This window comes from Tachysurus vachellii, chromosome 11 (genome assembly GCF_030014155.1).
Source record: "Tachysurus vachellii isolate PV-2020 chromosome 11, HZAU_Pvac_v1, whole genome shotgun sequence".
Taxonomy (NCBI): domain Eukaryota; kingdom Metazoa; phylum Chordata; class Actinopteri; order Siluriformes; family Bagridae; genus Tachysurus; species Tachysurus vachellii.
The window spans coordinates 3804231-3825000 of NC_083470.1; the positions used below are offsets into that span (position 1 = coordinate 3804231).

The 20770-nt window shown below is 41.9% G+C and overlaps 1 protein-coding gene across 1 annotated transcript in view; it reads left to right on the forward strand.

The window, feature by feature from the left end:
* Positions 1 to 20770, forward strand: part of ccdc120a (coiled-coil domain containing 120a) — a 35070-nt gene that overhangs the window by 13778 nt on the left and 522 nt on the right. The window contains exons 2-10 of the mRNA XM_060881007.1: positions 7274 to 7419; positions 7567 to 7627; positions 8148 to 8278; positions 10669 to 10788; positions 10874 to 11000; positions 14854 to 14910; positions 16395 to 16536; positions 17733 to 17834; positions 18620 to 19624. Of these exons, the coding sequence (XP_060736990.1) occupies positions 7372 to 7419; positions 7567 to 7627; positions 8148 to 8278; positions 10669 to 10788; positions 10874 to 11000; positions 14854 to 14910; positions 16395 to 16536; positions 17733 to 17834; positions 18620 to 19624 (1793 nt within the window). The 5' untranslated portion in view covers positions 7274 to 7371. The remainder of the gene's footprint in view (positions 1 to 7273; positions 7420 to 7566; positions 7628 to 8147; positions 8279 to 10668; positions 10789 to 10873; positions 11001 to 14853; positions 14911 to 16394; positions 16537 to 17732; positions 17835 to 18619; positions 19625 to 20770) is intronic.

Genomic DNA, 20770 nt, shown 5'->3' on the forward strand with positions numbered 1-20770 from the left:
GACCCATTTAAAATAAGGACCAGGAGAAAAATATATTACATTTAAACATTTTTAGTTTAAACTTAACCTTCCTCTGATCGTAATCCCCTCAGTTATTAAAGACAGAAATGTCAACAAGCAGGAAACCTCAAATAATTATAATGTAAACTTAAGTCTAAAGTCACAATGAACACTTAACGTTTATCTCTTAACATTTAAGGTGCAAAATGAAAGAAAGTGTAAGAAATGCTTAATAAAGTGTAATAAAATAGTGCAAAGTGTTAAATATAAACATAGAGAAACCTGAGAATTTAGTGCAAGTTTAGTGCTAGGAAGTTCACTAGCTGTTCACCTTCTGGTGACTACGGTCAGACTTATAATATCCAAAAAAACTGCCATACTGGCGAGCTGACGTTTCCTCGCTCGCTGCATCTCATTTTCTGCTCATCAGTCGCCGGTTACTGAAGAGGAATCCAGCAGACCAGCACGAGACGACGATATGGCGCAACCAAACGTGATACTGTTACACGATTGGCTGTTAGCGTGTCACTCCCTACGTTGCTAGGTTACCAGAGAGTGAGTGCCTTTGTTAATGCAACCAAACTTGCTTCGCAACCTCTGTTTTCTTCCGACGAAGAATAAAAAATGTCGTACGTTTTATCGAACGCATTTTTTATTGATATCGATCAGGTGTCTATCGCGATACATATCGTTATCGTTTTATCGCCCAGCCCTATATTTGGTACACACAGGACACACCGAATGAGCTAAAAGAGAACGGCTATGTGAAAATAATCACAGACAAGGTGGTGTAATACAGTCTAACACAAAGGGTTACTTATGCCATCCCGTAATGTATTTGATTATTTTCTTTAGAACATCGTGTCTAACACCAAAGCCTTTTATTAGGGAGTCTTATACCACAGCATCCTTTTTATCTATGTATAGTTACATGTAATGTTGCGGAACATCTGGGAGACAAGTTAGTTCCTGTAATTACGTGTGTTGTATTATAGATAGCAGCTATAAACTTTCCCTCACATCATCTTTCCGGATTTGAGAATCTAGCAGCTCAGTGGTATAAGTGTATAACATACACACATTAATATAATCCTGTGATTTGCAGCTGCACTACTGACAGATCTGCTGGTGTAGAAAGTGTATGGGGCTTTGCTCAGGGCCCCAGCAGTGGCAGCTTGGTGGACCTGGGATTTGAACTCACAACCGTCCAATCAGCAGTCCAGCACCTTAACCACTAAGCTTTTAATTCAATTCAATTCAAATTTATTCGTATAGCGCTTTTTACAATTGACATGGTCTCAAAGCAGCTTTACAGAACATAAACATAGAACAAAAGGTTATTATAAAGAGTAATATAAAGATTAATATTATACAAAATTCAAGATTAATATTAGATCTATTTAAATGTGTTTGTATTTATCCCCAATGAGCAAGTCTGAGGTGACTCAGGTAACTGTAGGGAGGAAAAAGTCCCTTGAATGGAAGGAAGGAACCTTGAGAGGAACCAGACTCAAAGGGGAACCTCATCCTCATATGGGTGACACTGAAGAGTGTGATTATAAATATACAGTCTGATAAATGTTATATTGATGCAAAAGACCACATGGAGTTGCATCTCCTCTTTAGTATCGCAGAGTCTAACTGGAGCTGGAACATCTCTAGATGCCTCAGGACCCTTACAGAGTCGGCCTCATCTCGGGGGAGGTCCAAAATTTCCATGGCACGGAAGACAATCGGAGCTGGAACAATTTCTGGATGCCTCGGGATGGGTAGAAAGAGAGAAGCAGTGGAGATGAATTAACGTAGCTGCTGTTCATACTGTAAGCTACCACAACCCCTCAAATCAGTGCCTTCTGACCAATAGCATGTGGTGTAGTTATTTTTTGTTAAACTCATTTATACCACAGCGATTGCTCAGCGAGTCACAGTGAAGTCAGTCAGTGTTGTGACAGAACTGACAGATGACTGTACTTGCGACGCGAAGGTGTTTTTGCTAGATTGTTGTAACGGACACGAATGTTTTTCTGACCTCTTTAGGCCGCATGTCGGCTTCGTGTCATTGTGGACGTCGCGTCGGCTTCTGCGGTTACATGCAAGACATGAGTGCAAAACAGCTGTGTCCACATGTCCTCGTTAGTGTCGGATTAATTACAGGAGGCAGGGAAGTTTGCAGTGTGTGTGTGTGTGTGTGTGTGTGTGTGTGTATACGTGGGGGTATCCGGCAGCGCCTGTCAGGATCAGAGAAGTCACAGACTGTCCTGGGAGGAGAAATTTGCAGAGTTCATGCGTCAGGTTGTTTTTCTGCATGAAAGAGCGATTGGAGGGCAAAGCGTTTTCCCATGAGGCGGCAGCAGCAGCAGCAGCAGCAGCCACAGAGGTGTGCAAGGGGGAAAGTTGCAGTTATGTTTCAGTCTGAAACGGTGGTGACAAGTCTGAGAGGACACAGGATTGTGCTGAGGTAAGGGGAAAGAGTTACGGAGGGGAACGGCGCGAGACAGAAAAGGCAGATAGGGAAAGAGAGAGAGAGAGAGAGAGAGAGAAAGAGAAAACAGTGAAGGATGGACAGGCCTAACATCTGTTCCGAAACAATAACGCAGGCTCCAACATGACTAAGTGGAAGTGCCGGAATGCTGGCAGGCTTACTGAGGACAGAAGACCATTTGTCTCGACATTTGCTCTGTCTTACTCACACACTCACGCACAGCCGGAGACGTCACACACGTTAAACACACATACGTTCTCTCAAATCTGCCTTTGTCTCTTGTGTGTTTGTGGTTTCAATATATTACTTCTATTGTTTTTTTTTTTTATTTTTTGCTCGAATCGGTCTCCGTTTCGCTCAGACATACGACAGTAAAGACTCCGTTCCTTGTAATCCTACACTTAGCGAACGGAGGCAGACACGTATCCTGTGTTTGCTCTAACGACACGTGTTTATTTGCATTGAGCTCATCAGGTGGATCACTTTCAGCTGTCCTTCTCTGACCCTGTATCTCTGCATGGGTTTAAGAGTGTTGTCTGTGTCTAAAGTGAAGTCTTCCTGCTTCACGGACTCCAGCATTTTAATTTCTAAACAAACACGGTTGTGTATATAACTTTTTTTTTTTTACCTGATTGGGTTCAGTATACATTATTAATTTATTGTAATTGCTGTTATACAGAGTTGTCAGTCACAGAAATCTGATTAAGATCGGACCATTTCTGTCCCGAGGGTGTACTTTACTAACAGTTGAGTAGTTGGGGTTCATTCTTTGTCAGTTTTAATATTTCCTGACTCTTTTCCACCGAAGATACATCACACAGTACAAGCTACAATACAACAGTTCAGCTAATCTAGTAAAACAAACTCAAACTAGGATGTTCTTACTTCTTTGTAAATAATTGTTTCTCTTCTTATCCATATCTTACTCAGCTCTGATCAGTTGACTTATCAGTTTAAAATCTGATTAGCACGAAAAGCGACATGGTTTGTGCTGTGATGTGGTTTGGTTTTAGCTCATCAACATGTCAGAAATCTTTAACTTTACTTCTGTAATGTATTGACTGTTGAATGTATCCTACTGAGGCCCCGTTTTTATTTATCCAGCCAGCTTGCTAGCAGGTTTGTCTTGCTACCTAGGCTAAATAGGTATCCAGCTAGGCTGCTAATTCTGGATTTCACTTAGTACTGAAGAAAACACTTTCTAAATGTTATTTAGCTAGCTGGTTTCATACTTACGCTAAGTAGTGAGCTAGCTAGGTTGCTAAGTGTTTCTTATTAGTTTTACTCAGTTAGAACTTTCTTCTAAGTAGATGGCTAGCTAGCCATGGGTCAGGATTCAATGTAGCTAGCTAGCTAGCCATGGGTCAGGATTCTATGTAGCTAGCTAGCTAGCCATGGGACAGACTTCTATGTTATAGATAGAAGGATACTAGACTGCAGACTGCATTCATTTAGCTAGACTATTAGTTTGAGGCCATTTAGCAACAGAAAATTCCAGATAACCGCTGCCAAATTTAATAAAGGAAAACCTTTAGGGTCAGTGGCGGCTCAAGCGGTTAAGGCTCTGGGTCGCTGATCGGAGGATCTGTGTTTAAGCCCCGGGACGGCAAAGCTGCCACTGTTGGGCCCTTGAGCGAGGCCCGTAGTCCTCACTACTCCAGGGGCGCTGTATCGTGTCTGACCCTGTGCTCTGACCCCAAGCTTCAACGTTAGGATATGCGAAGAAAGAATTTCACTGTGCTGTAATGCATATGTGACATAATAAAGGCTTCTTCTTCTTCTTCTTCTTTCCTGATAGAGTGTGATATACTGTTACGTTTAGCTAACAAGCTCCGTGGTTTTTAGCTAACCAAGCTCTTGCTAGCTAGCTAGGTCTGTGACAGAATGCTTTTGATGCACTTAAGATACATTTATAAAATTAGGATACTTGCATTAGAAAGAATTCATTAACAGGAAAATAAAAAGAGGAATGATTATGGAAGGAAATTGTCTGGAGTCATAGCCTGTCATGAAGTGTTAGGAGGAAGCGAGTTAGCAGAGTTAGCATGTAGTTGTCCGTAGTTATGTTGTATAAGGGGTCGCCCGTAAGCTCAGTTTGTCACTATGTTGTATTATGTTTATTATACATATATACGTATTATTATTATTATTATTATGTTGTTTATGAAATTTATTTCATAAAGATTGATTAGAAATAGTATTTTTTACATTATAACCCTGGAACTCATCCTTCAACAAAAATGAGCCAACAATTTAGCAGCTTGTTCTCTGCCTTCTGTCTCTTGACAAAAGGATGCCACATTTTTTTCCAGCACACTCATGGATTGCACTTTGGAGACTGACCGTCCGTGTGCCCTGTGCTCTCCTGCACTCCACACATAATAACCGTTCGGGGAAAAACCGCCGTGTGTTGGTTCGCCATGAGAGGCAGAGAACTTGTTGTTTAAAAAACGAACGGTTCACCAGTGCCTGTGGTGAAGGAGATGTTTACAGGAAGTGGTTCTTTAGGCTTTTTGGTTTAGATTTTTTTTCTCTAAGTCTTTGTAGTCATAGTTTCATATTCTGTTCATGTGAGACTCTCACTCTCGATATTGTTTGGGCCTCCTTTTTTTTTTTTTTTTTTTTGCTTCCTTTACTCACTTCCTCCTTTATGAGCTATTTCCTGCTCTTGGAGCTCAATTTCCTGTCTACAGTTCCCACGGACAGACGGTGGGTGGAGAGGGAAGCTGGATGCACTCGGAGGGTTTATGACTTCTTACGCACACTCTAATCTTTACGACTCTAAGAGTTATGAGGTGTATTATCACTTATTTATCACTGCCTGATGGGTTTATGCCAGGCTAAAACTTTCACTATGATAGACTTACCGTTTTTACGATAGTAAACCCGTGTAAATGTAAAAGGGGCTACGTATTATTGGCTTCTAGCAGCGAAATGTAACCATAAGGACCCCCGGTATCATCATTTCTGATTCATCTTCGTCAAGTTTCAGCGCATGTGAGACGAGATCACTGACTGCTAGCTTTTCATATATAATTGGATATAAATTGTTGGTGAATAGAATTTGAGGTATAAACGATATTGTGCTGTAACTGTGCTATTTTCAGTAGTGTTAAAAAAAAAAAAAAAAAAAAGGTTATTAGGATAGACTTGTTCTCTCTCATGTTATGGATAATAATAATAATACACACCAGGAAGTGTTGTTCATAAGAAACAATGGGCAGAGATACTGGAGGCGGGGTTACTAGAGGCGCGGTTACTGGAGGTGTAGTTACTGGAGGTGTAGTTACTGGAGGTGGGGTTACTAGAGGCAGATTTACTGGTAGCAGAGGTACTGGAGGTGTAATTACTGGTGGTCGGAGCTACTGGAGGTGTAGTTACTGTAGGTGTGGTTACTGGAGGTGGGGTTACTGGAGGCAGAGTTACTGATAGCAGAGGTACTGGAGGTGTAATTACTGGTGGTCAGAGCTACTGGAGGTGTAGTTACTGTAGGTGTGGTTACTGGAGGTGGGGTTACTGGAGGCAGAGTTACTGATAGAAGAGGTACTGGAAGTGTAATTACTGGTGGTCAGAGCTCCTGGAGGTGGGGTTACTGGAGGTCAGAGTTACTGGAGATGGAGTCACTAGAGGTACAGTTACTGGAGGCGGAGTTACTGGAGGTGGGGTCACTGGAGGCGGAGTTACTGGAGGCAGAGAGACTGGATGCGGAGTCACTTCAGATGGAGTTACTGAAGGTGGAGTTACTGGAGGCGGAGTTACTGGAGGTGTAGTTACTGGAGGTGGGGTCACTGGAGGCGGAGTTACTGGAGGCAGAGAGACTGGATGCGGAGTCACTTCAGATGGAGTTACTGAAGGTGGAGTTACTGGAGGCGGAGTTACTGGAGGTGTAGTTACTGGAGGTGGAGTCACTGGTGTCACTGGTGATTTTCCAATAACATCTGTTTTATTCCTCTTGTTCCACAGTATTTTACCAACAAATATCCTTCAATGTTACACACTTTTTATCAGTTTATTTGTTGCTTTTTACATTTATAGGCTTCTCTTCTATCTCTTTTTCTTTCACTTGAGGTAATGAGGTGAAAAATTGCAGCTTGTCAAATAACTGAGAAACAAAACAACACATTCACCAAGATTGGACTTTTCTGCGATGCAAAATCTCAGAAACACAAATTTATTTAGGTATTTTCCTTATTTTTGGTAAAGAGACTTCATTAAACGATCTTAATTAGATCTCCATTAGACACGTTCCTGTAAACGAGCTGTTTCTAATACAGGGTTTAATCAACACCAAACAAAATCAAGCATGTAGCATACTAACTTATAGGAAAGAGTTTAGTTTTGTGTGTGTGTGTGTGTGTGTGTGTGTGTGTGTGAAGAATATAAGCAGAGAAATTGAGTATCATTGATCACTCACTGCTACTGTGTTTTATATATAAATCTAAAATACCAGGGTCAGTTTTCTATCCAGTCAAATCCCATCCCAGGCTTTACTTAACCTGTGGGGGGGAAAAAAACCAGGAACACATTTCAGAGCTCCAGCCTTTTCCTGCTCCTGCTCCTGCTCCTGCTCCTGCTCCTGCTCCTGGGCTTTGTGTACCTTTACGATAGCCCTAAAGCGCTGTTATAACCCCCACTGCAACTGAGCTATCGCACTTGTGTGTAACTTTACAGAGCCCACTTGTGCCCTTATCAGGCTCCTTTCAAAGCCAGTCTTTTAACCCGGACCCTTATGCTCGCTCAGCTTTGGTGTGTGTGTGTGTGTGTGTGTGGGTGTGTGTGTGCTTTTTGTAGGGCATTGAGTTCAAAAAGCGTCACACACAGCAACAGTATCAGCAGCAGTTTCGACAGCACAGTGGCTCCCCCTTCAGGACGATCCGTCGAGGTGCTGCATGGCCACGAGCCCGACACTCCTCAGCACGCATGAGCACAGCAGGAAGGTGAGAAACAGTCTGAAACATACACATAACTGCAGAAACCTCTGTTACCTTTTTCCTGATGACGACGACGACGACGACGACGACGATACATATAATAAAATATCTAAGATTACAGAAAAGCTGAGCTTGTTTTCTTTCTCCATGTAGGTGAAGAAAAGCAGCAAGACACATGATATGGAGGTCAAAGCTCAGCTAATCACCGGGCCTGGTGAGCACAGCGTGTTCTTCATCACAGACTTCTGCACTAAGCCCTAAGCAAAGACAAGTCTGTCAAATTACTTCCAAATTATTAAGGAATCAGAGCAGATCTGATCACATGGCACAAACAAACCACTATATATTTTTTTTTAATTTGTTTTATTTTTTTTCCAGCACTGCCGAACGTTACCGTGTGTCATTCGTACTGAAAAGTAAAGCCAATCTATCTTATTTACAGAGCGCGCATTTACAGCGCAGCAGTTTTTAATTCGTTTATTATTAGCCTTGCCCCCGTGAACGAGCGGTTACTATAGAAACGTTAACGTATTACAACGAGCGTGTATCACAAACAGCGTTAATACGTCGAGTTAGAGCCGCTGGTACAGGAAATGAAGCGCCGCCTCAGAACGGACCAATCAGAAATGAGAATTATGTTACAGATAGAATCGGGTGAGATGTAGGTTTGATGTGGATGTCGTTTTTTTTCATTGTGTGTGTGTGTGCGTGTGTGTGTGTGTGTGTGTGTGTAGAGCTGCAGGGCTCCACGGATACTAAGCAGCGTGCTGAACGAATGGTGGAGCTGCAGGAGAGACGGAGGAGCCTACAGGCTTTACTCAGCACCCGTCTGGCTGAACTCAGGCGTGTGTGTCTCCAGGAGGCGGTGAGTGTCACACACACACACACACACACACACACACACACACACACACACACACACACACAGAGCCATGCTCACATAATTGTATGGCACTTGCTTCCTGACAAAGTGACATCTCTTTGGCATGTGGAACTAGCCACTGTCACACACACACACACATGCATGCGCTCAAACACACAGCTCGTTATCACACTCCCGACCCATGGAGTGATCATATTCTGCTGCACTCTCAGCTCTAGCCTGCTGTCTGTGAGTAACACTAACACCATGTGGTGCTGGATAACTGGGTGTAAGTGGCGCATTCCTGCTGTGTTTCCTCTCAGAGTGCAAATTCACATGTAACACTCCTGATCAGGCTGTAGGCTGTGTGTTGCTGCCAAACACACACACACACACACTATATATATATACATATACATATATACATACACTCACACACACAATATATACATATACATATATACATACACTCACACACACACACACACAAATATATATTCATATACATATATACATACATATTTACACACACAATATATTCATATACTGTACATATACATACATACACACACACAATATATACATATACATACACTCTCACACACACACACACACAATGTATATACATATACATTATATACATACATATTCAGACACACAATATATACATATACATATATACATACACACACACACAATATATGCATATACATATTATGTATATGTATATATATTGTGTGTGTGTGAATGTTTATGTATATATGATATATACATACACATTCTCACACACACACACACACACATAATATACATACACACACACACAAACACACACACACACACAGGACTGTTTTCTTTATTGGATTAAATGTATGCAATATTTCACTCACTAATGGACCTCATTCTCACCCAAAACCTGAACCTCCTCCTCCTCCTCCTCCTCTTCCTCCTCTTCCTCAGTGATGTCACACTGATCAGGTTTATTTTAATAACCTCAAACTCAGAAGCTCTGTGGTGTTTATTTATGTGTGAGTGCTTATAAAACATGTGGTCAGTTAACACAGAGTACAGAGTCAACACTCCTATCGTGTGCAGTTACTGTATTCACATCTATAATATTCATATTCATTTCATTCAGACCAACACATCAGTCACTGCCATATAGTCACATACCATAACTTTTATTTTCCTCCTCCTTCTTTTCTTCTTTCTCATCTTTTTTCTCTTTTCTTTTATTTCTTTTCTTCTATTCCCTTTTCTTTTTTCTGTTCCTTCTTTTGTTCTATTTTTCCCTTCTTTTTTCTCTTTCTTCTTTTCTTTGTTCTCTTCTCTTCCCTTATCGTTTTTCTTTTCCTTCGTCTCTCCTGCTTTCTTTTTTCCTTCCTTTCTTTCTTTTCTTCTTTTTTTTCCTGCTTCTTTTACTTCTCTTTTCTTTTCTTTCTTCCATCCCGTCTTCTCCTTTGCCTTCTCTTCTTCTTTTGTCTCCCCTTCTTTTTCACTTCTTTTTTCCTTCCTCTCTTTCTTTTCATTCACTTTTCTTTCATCTATCCCTCGTCTTCTCCTTTGCCATCTCTTCTTCCTTTTTTACCCCTTCTTTTTCACTTCTTTTTGCCTTCTTCTTCCTCCCTTTGTTCTATTTTTCTATTTCTATTTTTGTTTTTTCTTTTTTTTCTTTCCTCCCCATATTTTGTCTATTATTTTACCTCGTACAGCCTCCCACTTTATTACACACCCGATTTCCTTATTATTCCTTGTTATTTTTTTCTATTTTATTTCTATATAAAATACTTTTGTGAATCTCGACTTTATCTTCTTATCTGTTACCGTACATAGATCGTCTATGTGACCACTCACTCACTCACTCACTCACTCATTTTCTACCGCTTATCCAAACTACCTCGGGTCACGGAGAGCCTGTGCCTCATCGGGCATCAAGGCAGGATACACCCTGGACAGAGTGCCAACCCATCGCAGGGCACACACACACACACACACACACTCATTCACTCACACACTCACACACTACGGACAATTTTCCAGAGATGCCAATCAACCTACCATGCATGTCTTTGGACCGGGGGAGGAAACCGGAGTACCCAGAGGAAACCCCCGAGGCACGGGGAGAACATGCAAACTCCACACACACAAGGCGGAGGCGGGAATCGAACCCCCAACCCTGGAGGTGTGAAACGAACGTGCTAACCACTAAGCCACCGTGCCCCACTCTATGTGACCAATGAAATTTAAAGTATTTACTTCATCTTCAATCTATTAATTGTTTCTTCTCCAAAGACATCTTGGCTGATGGACTGCTTTTGTGTTCAGCAGAAAATTACAGTTTTATTATTATTATAGTTTTTTTTTTTTATTTATAATATTGGCTCATATTGCAGGAACTGACCGGAGAGCTTCCGAACGAGTTTCCTTTAGACGCGGGAGAAAACCCCCCTCACGTGCGGAGAAGAGTCGGTTCGGCTCCTCGCTCCGGCTCCAAGAACAATTTAAAAAGCGAGGTGCGTGGATTCTTCAGGATGATACCGTTGAGAAATTTGTATTTTATTGTATTTTATTATTCTTGCTGACGGTTGTGTGCTTTAGGATGAAGACGCATCACAGCGCAAACCGAAAAAGACTCTGTTTAGTGGCGCCCTCCGCAGGCACATAGAAGCGGAGCAGCAGCTGGCGTACGGGAAGAGGACGACGGTTCACAGAGGATGTCACACAGGTGAGGCTTGGAACGAATCCGTAAGGAATATTACCTTAAAATAATCCCTCTTATCTCCCAGTCTTTGCGCTTGACGGAGATTCTCTCTCTCTCACTCATTTTCTACCGCTTATCCGAACTACCTCGGGTCACGGGGAGCCTGTGCCTATCTCAGGCGTCATCGGGCATCAAGACAGGATACACCCTGGACGGAGTGCCAACCCATCGCAGGGCACACACACACACTCTCTCATTCACTCACACAATCACACACTACGGACAATTTTCCAGAGATGCCAATCAACCTACCATGCATGTCTTTGGACCGGGGGAGGAAACCGGAGTACCCGGAGGAAACCCCCGAGGCACGGGGAGAACATGCAAACTCCACACACACAAGGCGGAGGCGGGATTCGAACCCCCAATCCTGGAGGTGTGAAACGAACGTGCTAACCACTAAGCCACCATGTCCCCCCTGACGGAGATTACGTCTTATAATTAATTCATCAGCATGTCGACCTATAGGATGTTTTTATTCGATTTAAACAAACAAACGATTTTCTCACCTTGACTCTGATCTAAAAACGAGTCAGGACGAGTCGGCTTTGAGACGCGCGTTTGTCCCTCTGTCGATAATCTTACACCGAATTTTAGTGCTTGAAGACGATAGCCTTAGGATTTTAGACGTTTTTAGACGGACAGACGCTCAGACGGTGTCTCAGAGAGCAGAAATGGGTTTGATGTCAACATTTACCGTGAAACGTTAGTGTGGAAAAATATCCTCTTTTTTTTTTCTGGATCTTTTCTGTGAAAATATCGTCCCTGGTATTTTTAGGTGAAAACAGAAATTCTTATAAAACACAACAAATTCGACAAAGTCCTGAGTGTCTGCTTTCACATGAGCTTCATATTAACAGCACTGTGGAGTGAGACGTGACGAAGACGTTCAATCGTCAACATGAACACAACAGTAAATGTGAATACTTTTAGTTTTGGGGTAGTTCAGTGGTTAACATGTTAGACTGTTGATCAGAAGGTCATGAGTTCAAAGCCCGGGAATCCTAAACTTCTGTTTCTGGGCTTTTGAGTAAATCCTCAACCAGTGTTGTAACGTAACGGAGCACAAATACTTCGTTACTGTACTTAAGTAGAAATGTCACGTATCTGTACTTTACTTCGTTATTTAAATTTATGTCAACTTTGACTTTTACTCCACTACATTTCCTAGATAAAATGTATACTTTTACTCCGATATATTTACACTAAGCGTCTTCGTGACTCGTTACTACAAAATAAAATGAGAGGAAATGTGTGTGTGCGACTGCAATAAGAGAGGTTTGGCGAATCACTGCTCCTGGATTGCATTACGCACGTCCGCACGCTGTACGTAGAAGCACAGGGACGCACAGCGTGCACGCGCAGTCAGAGCTGGAGGCGTTTATCTATAACGTTAATCGGCTGAAAGCCGCAAAGACGTCAACCAAAAGCAGTGAAATGTCACTATTCTTATTACCAGAGTTGTAGCACAAACAAAATATTAATGCAAACAATCCATTCAATACTAAATAAAAATAACATTTAATGATTTGGTCTTTGTCTTGTGAATATTTGTTTATTAATGACTGCATTCATTAGACACACTGTTTGTAGAGAATGCACACATACATGAACTGATCTGATTCGAGACCGGCATCATTACATCATGCATAAAATTTTGGTGTCCACTTTTGCCATTTTAAATAATACCATAACTTTTGGCTTACTATGTAGTCATATAATATATAATATAAAACTCTTCTTGTTTTAAATTCTCACTGAGGGATAAAACCCCCTAAAGATGAAACCCTAGAACCGCCCCTGATCTTATGCCTACAGAAAATCACTGGAATTTTACTTTTTACGTTTACTTCAAATACTTAAGTACATTAAATATCAGATACTTTAAGACTTTTACTTGAGTAATATTCTAAAAGGTAACTTTCACTTCTAACGAAGTCTTTTTCTAGTACGATACTTGTACTTTTACTCAAATATTGCTTTCTAGTACTTTATACAACACTGTCCTCAACTGCTCAGTTATATAAATGGTATAAATGTAAGTTGTTCTGGATAACAATCTGTTATCTGTTTATATGGAGCATTTGCCATTCTGTGTATATGCTGTTACTATAGAAACGCTTATATATATATATAGGGGGGCACGGTGGCTTAGTGGTTAGCACGTTCGCCTCACACCTCCAGGGTTGGGGGTTCGATTCCCACCTCTGTCTTGTGTGTGTGGAGTTTGCATGTTCTCCCCGTGCCTCGGGGGTTTCCTCCGGGTACTCCGGTTTCCTCCCCCGGTCCAAAGACATGCATGGTAGGTTGATTGGCATCTCTGGAAAATTGTCCGTAGTGTGTGATTGTGTGAGTGAATGAGAGTGAGTGTGTGTGTGTGCCCTGCGATGGGTTGGCACTCCGTCCAGGGTGTATCCTGCCTTGATGCCCGATGACGCCTGAGATAGGCACAGGCTCCCCGTGACCCGAGGTAGTTCGGATAAGCGGTAGAAGATGAATATATATATATATATATATATATACCTTCTGGCCAATCAGAAAGCAGAATTCGGCTTTGTTCCTTTTATACGCGGCTCACATATTAGAACGGTTGTATAAGAAAGTCCCAGGCTTAAGGTCAGTTTAGTCAACGTCATCACTTAATCCTTTCTTCAGAACAATGTGGAACTTTAGAGGAATTGATCAGAAACATAACAGGAAGCTGAGCGACTGATATAAGCTCATGCAAGCCCTCGGATCTATTGTTGTCTTTGACCTTTATCCGGCATGTAAACAGCTCGGCGAAGTCAGCGTGGGTTTGTGCTCTCTCTGTACCGCTGACCTCAGAAATGTGTGCTAGTGTGGAAATCTCAGAGCTAAAGCTTGGGTCTGTGCGGAACAAAGCATCAGAGCTTATAGAGATGTGAGTGTACTGTATGTGTGTGTGTGTGTGTGTGTGTGGAGAGAGAGCGAGAGCGAGAGAAGGCTCACGACTCTGGATAGACGTGAGTCGTTTCACTTTAACATCACAGGTAGGGGTTCCTATTCTGGAGCGTGGGAAATTATAGAGGTTTGCGTGCTGTGAAGTGAATTTGAGATCACAGACACTCACACACACACACACACACACTCTCTCACACACACACACACACACACTCACACACACACACATAATGGGAAAAAAATTCATCTTATCTCCAAGACATTATGAGGAGCAAAGGAAGTTTAGAGTAATTGGGTTTCCTTTTTATTATTAATGTGGAACACGCTGACATGCACACACACACACACACACACACACACACACACACACACACACTTATTACAGTTTAAAACATCAAATAGCAATCAAATAAAATTCTCCAAATTATGGTACGTCTTCATCATTGTCTTCTTTCTCTCTCTCACACACACACACACACACACACACACACACAATTGCCTTATTAAAGTCAAGCTGTAAATCCTTTACCTTATAAGTTTTATAAGACTGGACGTTATTATAGCAGTTTTGTCAGATCAGACAGCGCTTGTGTAACCCCTTGTATATCACGGAGACACATATCAGAATTATTGTGACTTCCTCCTTCTGCTTATTTGATCTTTTTCATTTTCAAATAAAATAAAATGATTTGATAACAATCTTATCTTATACTTTTAATCTGACTTTGAAGGTCTGAATCTGTTGTATTGAACTTCTTGTAGTTGAACCCAAAACATTAATAGAGAGGTTTTATTTGACTGGCAGCTTATGTGATGATCATGAACATCAGGGTGTGTAGAAATGACATGTCATTGTTGTGCGTGTGTGTGTGTGCGCGTGTGTGTGTGTTTCCAGAGAACACAGTGAAGTCAGAGAGCAGCTCGACATCCGACTCCACCAGCCAGGAGACGGGTAAGTTTCAGCCATGTGACTGTAACCTGTCTGTTGTGTAAGGAATAAAACACTTGGGGGCGTCGTTCTGTCACAGGAAATTAATCCACGCCGTGTCTTACGGCTAGACGCGGTGTTATCGTTCCCATCCAGAACATGATCAGAATCCATTCATTCATTCTTTCATTTATTTCTACCATTTTCTTCATTTTCTATTTTTTGATATCGACTCCATCAGTATTTGGATTGAAGCAAAAACCAAAACAAATAATCGTCTAATAATGGAAAGGGATTTTGTCCAAATATTTAGTCCACATATAATCAGTGTTATTTTTCCTCTCTCTCTCACTCACTCATTTTATCCGAACTACCTCGGGTCACGGGGAGCCTGTGCCTATCTCAGGCGTCATCGGGCATCAAGGCAGGATACACCCTGGACGGAGTGCCAACCCATCGCAGGGCACACACACACACACACTCTCATTCACTCACACAATCACACACTACGGACAATTTTCCAGAGATGCTAATCAACCTACCATGCATGTCTTTGGACCGGGGGAGGAAACCGGAGTACCCGGAGGAAACCCCCGAGGCACGGGGAGAACATGCAAACTCCACACACACAAGGTGGAGGCGGGAATCGAACCCCAACCCTGGAGGTGTGAGGCGAACGTGCTAACCACTAAGACACCGTGCCCCGCTTGATCAGAATCCAATTATTGTCTAATTAATGTATGACAGCATAACATAGACCTTTAACAGCTCATCGCTTAGACGGATTACTGTTGTCGGATTTGACCTCACTTTGGGATCGAAAGGAATAATAATTAGGATTTATATCTCATTTTTAAAATTATTTATTAAATAGTATTTTTTTTATTTAGAAAAATAATATATAAAGCAGGAAAAATAAAACAATGCAAAAAATCTATACAAATTATAGAAATTAGATTAAATGAAATGAAATTAGGGGCACGGTGGCTTAGTGGTTAGCACGTTCGCCTCACACCTCCAGGGTTGGGGGTTCGATTCCCACCTCCGCCTTGTGTGTGTGGAGTTTGCATGTTCTCCCCGTGCCTCGGGGGTTTCCTCCGGGTACTCCGGTTTCCTCCCCCCGGTCCAAAGACATGCATGGTAGGTTGATTGGCATCTCTGGAAAATTGTCACTAGTGTGTGAATGAGAGTGTGTGTGTGTGTGCCCTGTAATGGGTTGGCACTCCATCCAGGGTGTATCCTGCCTTGATGCCCGATGACGCCTGAGATAGGCACAGGCTCCCCGTGACCCGAGGTAGAAAATGAGTGAGAGTGAGTGAATAAATTAAATGACATATTACTATTAGCAAGTCCAGTAAGTACTACAAAACAAAATGATAAACCGATACGTTTTATTCAGCAGTACTGAACTGTAAACAGAGGTCAGACCTGATGAACACTGAACAGTCGTACTGTGAGCATGTGAGTGACTCATTATCTCTCTCCTCTCTTCCTCGTCGGCTCTTTAGAGGAGGCCTCTGATGGTCCGTCCCCCTCTCAGCCCCGGCTGGTCCCGGGGAGCCCAGACAGCAGGTTCTGTCGGAAACTCTCCCCTGTGGAGATCTACTACGAGATGAAAGCCAGGCGCAACTCTGTGTCCAGCTCAGCTAGGTATGGAGGAATCAGACACACATCACACACACACACACACACACACACACACACACACACACACACACAAACATGCACACACAGACACACACACAAACACACGCACACACAAACATGCACACACACACATCACACACTCACACTCAAACATGCACACACACATAACACACACACAAACACGCACACACAAACATGCACACACACACACACAAACACACATCACACACACACACATCACACACACACATCACAAACATGCACACACACACACATCTCACACACACACAAACATGCACACACAAAAATGCACACATACACACACACACACACACACATACACACACATACACACACACAGACACACACACACAGACACACACACAGACAAACACGAAGACACACAGACACACACACATACACACACACAGACATACACATACACACACATACTGTACACACACAAACACACACACACACACACACAGACACACGAAGACACACAGACACACACACAGACACACACACACACACATTTAGAAATATAGATGTATAAATACATGTTAAATATTATTATGCACATGATATAATGATTCTAATATTTAACAAAAAGCTACACAATATTTATGGTTTTAAAAAAGATAAAGAAAAGAAACTGGGTATTTTTTTGGAGTCGAACACTGCAGCCACTCACACAGCACGTCTGAAATGTTTCGCTTTTTTAAGGGTTTAATACACGTGCAGTGGAATGTGACCAAATCATTTTTAACCATTAAACCATTAGAAGAAATAAGAAAATAAAGATATTAAACTTAATGTGTATCATCATTTTACTGTGAGAAAAAGCGAGTCTAATCACGCACACACACACACACACACACACACACACACACACACACACACACAAATACTTTAATTCTTCAGGTTATGTGCTATTAAAAAACTTTACCAATGAGCATCACTGCACAAACGCCCCTTATTCTGACAAACAGTTTGAGTTTTTACTGCACTGACTATGTTAAAGTGTTCATTTGAAGGTTTCTGTGTGTTTATTAACGTGTACGTTCCAAGTAAACCACATCTAAAAGTAAGATGTGCTGTAAAAGGTGCTGTAATTCCATGCAAGTGCAGCAGCAACTGATGAAGCAGGTGATTTTTTTTTAAACACGGCTAAAATAAGCTTCACGTTTCTGTTCCAGCCCGAGTCGATCTCTCCCACGGAGCGTGTCCAATCTGGAGGGAAGAAGCGTCCCGGCGACGCCCCAGATGACACGGAGCGGCCCGACTGGAGTTCACGTCAGGTCTGTTCCTCACACACACACACACACACACACACACACACACACACACACACACACACACACATCATCAATATCATGTTTTGATATTGACTCCATCAGCATTTGAATTGAAGCAAAAACCCAAATAAATAATCGTCTAATAATGGAAAGGGATTTTGTCCAAATATTTAGTTCACATATAATCAGTGTTATTTTTCCTCTCTCACTCACTCATTCATCTTCTACCGCTTATCTGAACTACCTCGGGTCACGGGGAGCCTGTGCCTATCTCAGGCGTCATTGGGCATCAAGGCAGGATACACCCTGGACGGAGTGCCAACCCATCGCAGGGCACACACACACACACTCTCATTCACTCACGCAATCACACACTACGGACAAATTTTCCAGAGATGCCAATCAACCTACCATGCATGTCTTTGGACCGGGGGGAGGAAACCGGAGTACCCGGAGGAAACCCCCGAGGCGCGGGGAGAACATGCAAACTCCACACACACAAGGCGGAGGCGGGAATCGAACCCCCAACCCTGGAGGTGTGAGGCGAACGTGCTAACCACTAAGCCACCGTGCCCCCCCCCCGTTATTTTTCCTATTTATTACCATTTTTTCATTCAGACTGGGACCTCGAGGTGGAAGCCTCTGCACCACAACATGGTGCTTTCATCTAAAACAGAAGAGAAAAACACTGAACCCCGACTGAACATGTTTCAGCAGCTCGACAGCATTTACGCAAATCTACATGCACAAAATTGTTTGAAAACTCTTGCGTCTGTTGTGTTTTACAGGTCTGAATCTTCCAGCAGCACTTCAGTATTAAAGCAGCGATCAGATAATCCAGAATTAACCCAAGCGTTGCCTGTTGCATCTCAGGATGTCTTATCCCCCGGGCACATGGGATGCTCGTACGGCGCCCAAACCCGACGCAGCAACAGCTCTGATGCGCTGCTGGACCGCTGTGTGGATGAAGGTCAGTTATCCGGTCCTATGGTCCGAAACGGGTCTCACAAGAGCTCCGAGGCGCTGCTGGACAGCCGTTTGAAACAGGTGAACGGACATGCCGAGGTGACCCGCGTCCGCTCTGTATCAGGTGGCCGCGTCACGAGCGGCTCCGGCGGAGGCTACAGCGAAGTCCTGCTAGACTACGTGTGGGGAAAGCAGCAGAAGATGCAGCAGATGGCACAACAGCAGCAGCAGCAGCAGAGACTGCAGGCTCACAACGGTATAAAAGCTCGAGCCTGGCACGAAGCGCCCTCCATCCCCCCTCCGCCTTACGTCAACGGCTTCTCCTCAACTCAGGGCCTAATTATGGGCTCAGGACCCCCTGCCTACAGCCCACTGATGCTGCGAGGTAAACCGGGTGAGCCTCGGAGGGTCAAAGTGAGCAGAACCAAATCCTGCGGTCCGTTTATTCCCGTTCAGCAAGGTTACACCGAGATCCCTGTTGCAAACGGACACAGCGGAATGGGTCAGCTGCAGCCTCGGCAAAGACCCCCTAACTACAGCACAGACCTGTCTTCTGGCTCCGCCCCCCAGGATGAACCTACGCGCAACCTGCACAAGGCCCTGGCACTCGAGGGTCTGAGGGACTGGTACCTGCGCAACGCACTAGGGCAGCCTGGGACCACGTGCACCGGGAAAGGCAAGGAGGGGGCGCCGTCTCAGCGTAGACGAACCACAGCCTCGCTGCACCCTTCACATCCACCACTTAAACAACAGGCACAGTCGTTTCAGGGAGACACGGCGTACACACACCTGCACCAGTCCGCTACGTTCCACGGACATCCGCTGCGGTGAGCTGGAGAAAATGTGTTTACGTACATCATAAAAATCTGAGTGTAATCTGATCGACGGATTAGATTAATAATCTTTTACCCTGACTGCATGCATAAACTTCTTGTTGCTATGGTAACCCTGATTCTGTATCACAGAAATACTCCAGAGCATCCTGATTTAAAACAAACGCAAGCCGTTTAACAGAGATCGTTTACAGTTTTAATGATTAAGTCAGGAAGAGTAAAGTCAGCGTAACCTTTACGGCTTTCAGTAAATTAGTAATCAATTTAAAAATAAAGTAAAAAAATAAAACACAATCAGTCCCGACGGGTCAAATGCAAATTTTCATCAACATTGAGTTTAAAATACATAAAAATATATAATGAATATCATAAAATTCAAAATCATAAAATCTAAACGGTTATCAGGAAATATTGATGTATCTTCAATATAATATAATATAGTATAATATAATATAATATAAAATATAATATATAAAATTTAATATAATATAATATAATGTAATCTAATGTAATATAATATAGAATTTGATAAAATATATACAAAAATACATAAAATAATACAATTTAAAATAATATATAATATAATATTGAATAAAATTGAATAAAATATAATATAAAATAATACAATGTAAAATAATATATAATATAATATAATATAATATAATATAATATAATATAATGTGCCCTGTGATCGGTTGGCACTCCATCCAGGGTGTATCCTGCCTTGATGCCCAATGACGCCTGAGATAGGCACAGGCTCCCCGTGACCCGAGGTAGTTCGGATAAGCGGTAGAAAATGAATGAATGAATAATATAATGTAATATAATATAAAATTTGATAAAATATAACATAAAATAATACAATTTAAAATAATATATAATATAATAATATAATATTGAATAGAATTTAATTAAATATAATATAAAATAATATATAATATAATATAAAATAATTCAATTTAAAATAATATATAATATAATATAATATAATATAATATAATATAATATAATATAATCCACAGCAATTTTATATTTTTTTATGCACAAATGTTTTACAGGACCTACGTAAAGTCATTGTGTAATATAATATATTTGTGTATATAAGAATACTTAATTTTATAAAATAAAAATAAAAATATT